This window comes from Gavia stellata, unplaced genomic scaffold (genome assembly GCF_030936135.1).
Source record: "Gavia stellata isolate bGavSte3 unplaced genomic scaffold, bGavSte3.hap2 HAP2_SCAFFOLD_59, whole genome shotgun sequence".
In the NCBI taxonomy this organism is placed as follows: domain Eukaryota; kingdom Metazoa; phylum Chordata; class Aves; order Gaviiformes; family Gaviidae; genus Gavia; species Gavia stellata.
Window position 1 is genome coordinate 326,367 of NW_026776859.1, and position 9,847 is coordinate 336,213.

The 9,847-nt window shown below is 55.2% G+C and overlaps 1 protein-coding gene across 1 annotated transcript; it reads right to left on the reverse strand.

Annotated features, from left to right (window-relative positions):
• Window positions 1-8,679: 8,679 nt before the first annotated feature.
• LOC132321346 (olfactory receptor 14A16-like) lies at window positions 8,680-9,615 on the reverse strand. Its single transcript, XM_059834853.1, has one exon. The coding sequence runs from the start codon at window positions 9,613-9,615 to the stop codon at window positions 8,680-8,682; it is 936 nt and encodes a 311-aa protein (XP_059690836.1).
• Window positions 9,616-9,847: the final 232 nt, after the last annotated feature.

Consider the following 9,847-nt stretch of genomic DNA (forward strand, 5'->3'; position numbering starts at 1 on the left):
GTGCTGGTCTCTCCTCACACTCTCCTGCTGTGTCCTTAGCTTTGGGTAAGCCCTAAGGTCTCCTTCAACTTGAGACAGTCCTATTTTCTCAACAGTGGCATCCCTGTGGCTGCAGGCAGGAACAGGCCACATGAACCTCTGTGTCAGAGCTGGCCTCCCTGCTAGCACCACCATCACCAAAAGGGCTCCTCAGGGCAGGGCCGGAAGGCCGGACACCTCTTCCAAAGCTGGAATACACCCAAGGAGCTGCTCCCTCAAAAGGACTTTTGCTCTTCTCGGGTTCTTGATGGCTTTGGAGGGACAAGCTCAGAGTCCCAGGGGAATCTGTTAGGGCCTGACGGCTGGACCAAGAGTTCTCTTCCTGGTGGCACTTGTCCAAGCAGACAGCAATGGTTCTTTGATTTCTCTACCTGGAACTGTCCTGCCTGCAGTGAGGCCGATGGCAGATGCCATCCTGGAGAGGAATCGGGAGTTGCCAGGAGAGCTCAGGGGTGAGCCTGGGGAGACCAGGGGCTAACACGGCCCCTGCCATGCCAGGAGAGGCTGTGAGGAGCCAGAAGGGACTTAAGAGTGGAGAGTGTTTCAGGACACCCCCATGGAAAGCCATGGGCTGGATCTAGTGCAGCCCTTCCCTGTCTTCTGTGCCACCGGAGACGCCCCATGGTCCCGCTGAGCCCCAACTTTGACTATTGAGCCATCAAGGGAAGATGGAAAAGGGTCTCAGCAGCAGTGATCTGCATCCAGCTGGCTCTGCTCAGCACCCTGACCAGCATGGCCAGTTCAGGGGCACTCCATGGCCCCAGGGCACCACAGCCCCCTCCCTCTGCAGGGCAGCATTGCCAGCTTGGGGCCCTGCAGGGAGCGTGGGGAGGGAACCAGGCCAGGCCAGCACGGACATGCTTACCCGGGGAAAGGCTCTCTGGGGAGCAGGGGTCACTGCAGAGGAGAGCAAGGCAGCATTTCTGTGCCTGCAGGGAGGAATCAATGAAAAAGCAACCTCTTTCTGCAGGCACCCGATCAGGGCAGGCTGCTCTGTCGCCTCGCCAGGACTCTTGTGCTGGCCTGGGGATAGGGGCTGACATGGAAAGGGCACAGTCAGTCTGTGGTGGGGGTCTCCTTGACCCAAGACCTGCAGTTTCGCTGACCTCCGTTTTCTCCTGCCACGGTGAGCCTCCAGCCCTGGAGCTGATGGGGAGGCTGAGACGTCTCCCTGCCCCCCAGAGCTGCTGTGCCCTTCAGAGGAGCTGGGGCCATGGGGTTAATGCTCAGAGCTCTGCAGCACCCTGCAGCAGGTACTGCTGTGGGGCCAGCCCAGGCTGGGCTGCTCTGCAGGGCTGGGCTGGGGAGCAGGCAGGGGAGATGGAAAGAGCTGGGGAGGGTCTGGGCTGCAAAGTGCCTGGGAGAGGACAGCACCAATGTTAGCTTAGATGTTTGACCACGCAGGGCGAGGCCGCGCTCCAGCGTGTCAGGTACAGACCTAGGTCTCCTGGAGGGGACCTCCCGAGAAAGGAGGTCAGTCTGTGCCCTTGGTGGCATGGACAGAGCAGGAAGGTGCCCCAGAGCATTTGTCGCTCCCCAGCCTCTCCCATCGGCCATTTCCAGAACTGGCCGCTCCCCCCAATTTATCGGTGTTTTTGCTCTGCAACCATCTCCTTCCTCCTGCTGGTCTTGGTGCCTGTGTCAAAGGAAGAGCCAGCCCTGCCCCAGGCTCTCTTATTGCCCAGACCGTGGCGGACCCCAGAGCAGGGCTGTCTGCGAACCCCTGGGTCAGACACGGCTGGGGCTTGGCTGGGGCTGGGCACTGGCGAGCTGCAAAAGAAAGAGGACTGGTGGGGATGGACACTGAGGGCTGCCATGGGGATTTGTGGTGGGGGACGTTTCCCCACCCCAAACACACCCTTTCCCTTGCAGTGTCTGATGAGGGGGGACGTGGGGACATGTGTTGGGCAATGGGGCTGCACTGGCTCAGGGACAAGTCACAGATGGGAGCCACAACACAGCGACCAGGAAGTGGAAGCAAGGACAGGCTAGGAAGGGGGAATTTAGAACTGTGACCTGAGCATGCAGCTGTGTGTTTAGGAAAGCCAAAGCTCAGCTGGAGCTGATGGGGGCTGCAGGCAACACCAAGAGCAAAACGAAGGGCTTCAGTCCCTGCGTTTGCAGTAAAAGGCTGAACAAGGAACATGCTGCTGAATGATGAGGGAGGGGTCATAACAGCAGACGCAGATGAGGCTGGGGCACTCAATGCCTTCAGTGCCTGAGCCTTTGCTGAAAAGGTCTCCCAGGCCTCTGTGCTCCATGAAGGGGTTCAAGGCGGAGGAGAACCTCAAAAAATCCCGCAAGGACAGATGCCAGTGTCTGCCCCTGCAGGGGACTCACTGTGGTGATGGCACAGCCTGGGGGCTGCCAGGCTGGGAGCAGCCCCGTGGGACAGGTCTTGGTGGGCAGGGAGCTGGACAGGAGGCAGCGTGTGCCCTGGCAGCGAGGGAGGCCAGCAGCATCCTGGGCTGTACGGCCGGGAACATGGCCAGGAGATGGAGTGAAGGGACTCTCCCGCTCAATGTAGCACGTGTTAGACCACGTCCAGAACGCTGTGTTTGTCCAGTTTTGGGAGCCCCGGTACTGCAAAGGTGCCGGCAAGCTGGAGCAGTGTATTGGGTTTGCGCGGTAACGTTTTGGTAGTGGGGTGGGGAAGGGGCGCTACAGGGGTGGCTTCTGTGAGAAGCTGCTAGAAGCTTCCCCTATGTCTGATAGAGCCAACGCCAGCCGGCTCCAAGACGGACCTGCCACTGGCTAAGGCCGAGCTGATCAGCAATAGTGGTAGCGCCTCTGTGATAACATATTTAAGAAGAGGGGGGAAAACTGGGAAACGGCAGCTGGGGAAGAGAGGAGTGAGAATATGTGAGAGAAACAACTCTGCAGACACCAAGGTCAGTGAAGAAGGAGGGGGAGGAGGTGCTCCAGGCACCAGAGCAGAGATTCCCCTGAAGTCCATGGTGAAGACCATGGTGAGGCAGGCTGTGCCCCTGCAGCCCATGGAGGTCCACGGTGGAGCAGATATCCACCTGCAGCCCGTGGAGGACCCCACGCTGGAGCAGGTGGATGCCCGAAGGAGGCTGTGATCCTGTGGGAAGCCCATGCTGGAGCAGGCTCCTGGCAGGACCTGTAGACCCGTGGAGAGAGGAGCCCACGCTGGAGCAGGTTTGCTGGCAGGACTTGTGACCCCGCGGGGGACCCACGCTGGAGCAGTCTGTTCCTGAGGGACTGCACCCCGTGGAACGGACCCATGCTGGAGCAGTTCGTGAAGAACTGCAGCCCGTGGGAAGGACCCACGTTGGAGAAGTTCGTGGAGAACTGTCTCCCGTGGGAGGGACTCCATGCTGGAGCAGGGGAAGAGTGTGAGGAGGAAGGAGCGGCAGAAACGACGTGTGATGAACTGACCGCAACCCCCATTCCCCGTCCCCCTGCGCCGCTCGGGGGGAAGAGGTAGAGAAAATCGGGAGTGAAGTTGAGCCCGGGAAGAAGGGAGGGGTGGGGGGAAGGTGTTTTTAAGAGTTGGTTTTATTTCTCATCATCCTACTCTGATTTGTCTGTTTTGCCCGTGATGGTAATTGGTGAGTGATGTCCCTATGTCCTTGTCTCGACCTACGAGCCTTTCGTCATATTTTCTCTCTCCTGTCCAGCTGAGGAAGGGGAGTGAGCGAGCGGCTGTGTGGTGATTAGTTGCCGGTTGGGACTAAACCATGACAAGCAGATTTAGGGAAGGGCCCTGAAAATGGTCAGGGGTCTGGATCACCTTCTCTGTGAGGAAAGGCTGATGAAGCTGGGCTTGTTCTGCCTGCAGAAGGGAAGGCTCAAGGACACCTCACAGCAAGGCAGGCGTCAGGGAAGCTGAATGTCCCCTTTGACTGTTAAATACATTCCTGGTGTTCATGGACAGCACAGGGAGATCACTCACCAATTACCGTCATGGGCAAAACAGACTTGACTTGGGGAAATTAATTTAATGTATTACCAGGCAAATCAGAGCAGGATAATGAGAAATACAACCAAGCTTTAAAACACCTTCCCCCCACCCTTCCCTTCTCCCCAGGCTCAACTTCACTCCTGATTTCTCCACCTCCTCCCCGCCGAGCTTCGTAGGGTCTTGCGGTCAGTTCATTACACATCGTCTCTGCCGCTCCTTCCTCCTCACTCTCTTCCCCCTGCTCCAGCTGAGGAGCATGAACAGGAATCTTCTGGCTGAAGAATTCAAACACCAGAAGGCATTGCACAGGGCTGGAAGAGGAAACAGGTTGTCCGGGAGGCAGATAGAGCCATGGCCTTGGGGGACAGGGATGGAGGCAGGAAAGCCAAAGCTCAGCTGGGGCTGGAACTAGCAAGGAATAGGGATAGCAACCAGAAGGCCTTCTGTAAGTTCACTGGCAGCCCAAGGAGTCAGCTGAGGAAAAGAGAGTCTCATGGCTCAGTGGGGCAGGATATGTAGTGACGAGACCTGGAAAAGGCTGAGGACCTCATTGTTTTTTTCCCATCCTCGTCTGATAAGATCTGCCCAGAGGCCTCCCCGGTCCTCGAGTCTCCTGCCAACATCTGTGCTAGCAAGGTTGCACCCATGGCAGTGGAAGATGTGTCTCCGGGAGCACTTAAGCCAGTTGGGAACACACAGGTCCATGGGACCAGAGGGGACGTGCCCAGGGGTGCGGAGGGAGCTGGCCGTTGTCATTGCAAGGCTGCTCTTGATCATCTTTGAAATGCCAGGGCAAGCAGGGAGTTCTCTGGTGATGGGAAAAAGACAAAGGTTGCACCCATTTTCAAGCAAGGCAAGAAGGATCATCCAGGGAACTACAGGCTGGTCAGCTGCATTTCAGTCCCTGGGAAGGTGATGGAGCGAATTCCTTTGATTAACTCCTTTGCCCACATTTGTCCGTTGTTGCTATCTCAGATGCCCTGGGGTCACCGAAGTACCCATATGCTGCTCGGAGTCCCTACATCAGCAACACACACTCCCTTCCCATTCCCTCCCGGGTACATGAATGGTCACTCTATTTTAGGTGAGGAAAGGGACAAGATTGCCCTTATCCAACACCAGGCACCTCAATGCAGATGTTTACATCTAATCGCCTTGTCCAGACTTCCCTTTGTAGAAAATGGAGAGAAAGAAGTTGTCTCAAGCGAGAGGCCTGGAGATTTCGTGGTGACCAGCTCATGCGCCGGAAGGGAGCCCTGGATCACATTTCCAATCACCTTCTGGGTACTTCTGGAACCCCAGGACAGCTCGGACAGCTCTGTATGTGGACAAATGAATCCAGACCTGAATGTAGGTCTTAGTCTTGAGTTGAAACCTACTTAAAAATTGTTCTAGTCAATAATTGAAAACCATCTCCATTTTCAGAATGTCAGATATTTGGGCTGAGTTCTTGTAATTTTTTTTTCTTTTTACTTTTTTATTTGGGAGGACCACCTGCGTACACTACAATAATCTCGCTCTGCCAAGATGTTAATACAGAGCTGTTAATCAAAAGACATTTCCTACCAGTGCTCTGAGTGGAGCAATGTTGTTCTGAAAACCTACTCTGTCTATATTGACATATTTCCCATCTCTTCTTCAGCCTCCTTGCCCTTTCTCCTTCCTCTACCTGTTTTGTCTTTCCAGAGAACTCCAAGTAAAGATTTATGGAGTAATTAAATGTGGGAGCTATTTCTGGGCATTGTCTTGTTCCCCTCCCCGCCGGCTACTCAATGGAGGGCTCCCCCAGTCATGTGTCATCCACAAACATGCTGAGAGTGAGGAAAGGAGTAGGGAAGTGAGGCAATGAGATCTTCAGCCTCTTCCATGCCTCTACAAGGCCTTTTTGGACAGCACTGGAGGTCAAAGTAATTGAATCTTGCTTGGCTTTATCTATACCTCACTGTCAGGAGGGTATCTCGGGCCAAATTAGCCTCAGATCCACACTTGGGACTTCATCTTGGAGGGTGTTCGCTTGGAAGCAAGAGCCCGGGAGTGAGGAGCTCAGCCTCATGGTGAAAAGGTTTTCCTTATATCCAGGCTGAAAGCTCATTGGTTTTTCCCTCCCAACACGCACATGCACCATCACTGAGAGCCTGGCTCTGTTTTCTCCACGACTTCCTCGCAGGTACCAGCAGGCTGTGATGAGCTCCCTCCAGCCTTCCCTTCTCGAGGCTGGACAAGCCCAGCTCCCTCCACCTCTCCTCACCGGCAAAGTGCTCCAGTCCCTGGCTGTCCTGAGGGCCCTTTGCTAAACCCGCTCCAGCTTGACAATATCTTTCCTGAATGGGGGTCTGAAATCCCGATGGAGTATTCCAGAGAATCCCTTCCCTCGATCTCCTGGCCGCGCTCCTGGTCGTACAGCCCAGGATGCTGGTGGCCTCCCTCGCTGCCAGGGCACACGCTGCCTCCTGTCCAGCTCCCTGCCCACCAGGACCTTTCCCACAGGGCTGGTCTCAGCCCGGCAGCCCCCAGCCTGTGCCATTGCCAGGGTGAGTCTCCTGCAGGGGCAGAAACTGGCCTTTGTCCTTCTGGGATTTCCTGAGGTTCCTGCCAACACGTGCTCTCCTCCTCCTTGAACCCCTTCATGGAGCACAGGGGCCTGGGACACCTTTTCGGCAAAGACTCGGGCAAAGAAGGCATTGAGTTCCTCAGCCCCATCGGCGTCTGCTGGTTATGAGAGCACCGTCCTCGTTCAGCAGCAGCCCTGCATTTTCCTTCTGCAGCCTTGGTCTCTAACACAGCAAGTGAAGCTCTGCCCTTTGCTCGTGACTTTCCTTGCAGCCACCAACTCCAAGTGGTGACCCCCCGGCAGCTGCTTCACGGCCCCCGGCAGCGTCCTGCCCTGTGTCGGGCTAGCCCCTCTGCCCCGTACGTGGTCCCACAGCCCCGCTGTGCAGACACAGCATGGCAAAGGCTGTATTTGGTGTGAGGAACAGTTTCTCGCGCATGATCCCCCTGCCATCCCTTTATGCCCTGTCCCCCTTCTCTTCCTCCAACCTGAGACAGCCTCTTCCAGGCCCTGGAACCTACCCAGTGCTGTCTGCATCCCATGTGGGCTTTTGCAGACATCCCTGCTCCGGCGTCTGACGGGGTCTGGACAAGGAGAGAGGTCGAGCAGGGCTGGCCATTCCCCAGTGCAGGCACTGAGCACGGCAGGAGGTGGGAAATGGCCGTGCAGCAAAACTCACCCATAAACCCGTGGCGAGTGGCCGCTGCTGGAAGTGGCCGATTAGCGCGGCCACCAGAGACAGCTCTCTCCAGTCCCATTCCCTAACACATCACCCCATGCTGTCCACCCCTGAGACCGTGGGGAAGCCCAGCACAGCAGCACGGCCTCATGGGGACAACTTCTTCAGCCTCTGCCTGACCTCAGCTTTGGAAGAAGAACCCAACCTCCAGACACCGGCACTGAGGAACCCCCCTTTTCTTACAGAGATGGAGCACGGGAGGCCAGCTGTGCCATCATGCCAGACACATGCAAAAGCCTCTGGGTCAGACAGGCTGGGTTTGTGCCTCTGAAGAAGTGGAGTGGATGCAGACGTTTCGGGGCAAATACGATTGTCGCAGAAAAAATGCCCAAACACAGGAGGTTCCTGCCATGAATTGGAAATCACTTGTGAAGAGAGATGGGCAGCTTATTGCTGCTAAAAGACTACTGATTGAATCAGCTTCTTCAGCGCATCTTTGAGCTCCTGGTTCCTCATGCTGTAGATGAGGGGGTTCACTGCTGGAGGCACCAACGAGTACAGCACTGCCAACACCAGATCCATGAAAAGGGAAGAGATGGAGGGGGGCTTGAGGTAGGCAAACATGCTGGTGCTGATAAACAGGGAGACCACGGCCAGGTGAGGGAGGCAGGTGGAAAAGGCTTTGTGCCGTCCCTGCTCAGAGGGGATCCTCAGCACGGCCCTGAAGATCTGCACATAGGAGAGCACGATGGAAACAAAACACCCAAATGCTAAACAGGCACTAACCACTTGCCATCAGCTCCCTCCATCCCAGGAGCCCAGTCCAGCTCAGCAGCAGAGGACCAGCCCAAGGCGTCTTAATCACCCCTCCAGTGCATACCTCAATTCAATATTTTGCTTTTAGTGGACTTCACCTCTGAGGGTGTTGCCCCTTGTGTGTCTCCATTCACTCCCACTCCATGGCATGTGGTGAGTCCCCATCCTCTCCTGACCCCTCCAAATTAATTTCCAGAGAGTCTGCTAAATGCCATGAGTCCTGACATTCATGAAGCAGCCTGAGGAGATAAAGGGGAGCTCATGCACCATCTCCACTGCCACTGGACGCCAAGAAGAGAGCCTGTAAAACCAGAACATTTGGTCCAATGGAACCCAATATCACAGTGAGCTTCACCCAGAAAACTTTGAGAACACAAGAACAAACTCTTTAAAAGACCCGTTCCTTAGATGTTGTATTGGCAGGACCATTAGAGGAAGAGCCCAACCTCCACGTTCTGTACCTGGGAGATGCCCTTTTATTAAGAGCTGCTCTTGGACAGGTGACATTTGACATAGTGTTGTGCGAGGGTCAGGCACAACAGCATCAAGCCTCTAGTGAAGTAGCATAAACTGAGAAAATTCCACAAGCAGGATTATTAGAAGAGAAAAATACACTTTTGTGGCCTAAGATAAACTCGGGGAAACGTGAAGAGAAGGGGAAGCTGGTTATTGCTGATGAAACAGCGTCCATTCAACCAGTTTCCATAGGGCATCCTTGAGGTCCTGGTTCCTCATGCTGTAGATGAGGGGGTTCACTGCTGGAGGCACCAATGAATATAGCAATGCCACCACCAGATTTAGAAGGGGAAAAGTAATTCTGGGGGGCTTCAGGTAGGCAAACATGCCAGTGCTGACAAACAGGGAGATCACAACCAGGTGAGGGAGGCACGTGGAAAAGGCTTTGTGTCGTCCCTGCTCAGAGGGCATCCTCAGCACGGCCATGAAGATCTGCACATACGACAGCACAATTGAAACAAAACACCCAAATGCTAAACAGGCACTAACCACAAGAAGCCCAACTTCCCTGAGGTAGGAGTGTGAGCAGGAGAGCTTGAGGATCTGGGGGATTTCACAGAAGAACTGGTCCACAGCATTGCCCTTGCAGAGTGGTAGTGAAAATGTGTTGGCCGTGTGCAGCACAGCATAGAGAAACCCACTGCCCCAGACAGCTGCTGCCATGTGGACACAAGCTCTGCTGCCCAGGAGGGTCCCGTAGTGCAGGGGTTTGCAGATGGCAACGTAGCGGTCATAGGCCATGACGGTGAGAAGAAAATACTCAGCAGAAATAAAGAAGAAAAAGAAAAAGAGCTGGGCCACACACCCTTGGTAGGAGATGGCCCTGGTGTCCCAGAGGGAATTGGCCATGGCTTTGGGGAGAGTGGTGGAGATGGAGCCCAGGTCAAGGAGGGAGAGGTTGAGGAGGAAGAAGTACATGGGGGTGTGGAGGTGGTGGTCACAGGCTACGGCGGTGATGATGAGGCCGTTGCCCAGGAGGGCAGCCAGGTAGATGCCCAGGAAGAGCCAGAAGTGCAAGAGCTGCAGCTCCCGCGTGTCTGCGAATGCCAGAAGAATGAAATCCATGATGGAACTGCTGTTGGACATTTTCTTTCTCTGGGCATGGGATCCTGTCCTAGAAGGAATATACATAAGTTAGGATAGATTCATCTGAACAAAATCTATTCAGTTTCTCATGGAAACCTCCAAAATTTCCTCTCTCCTTTCAGGAAGACCTTTTGCAGGTTCCTTTCATGAGCTGTGGTTGGTGCTGGCTGAGGGTGCCCCTGGGAGAAGGGAGCTCTGCTGCGGGCTCTGCAGAATGCAGTCCTGCCCTACA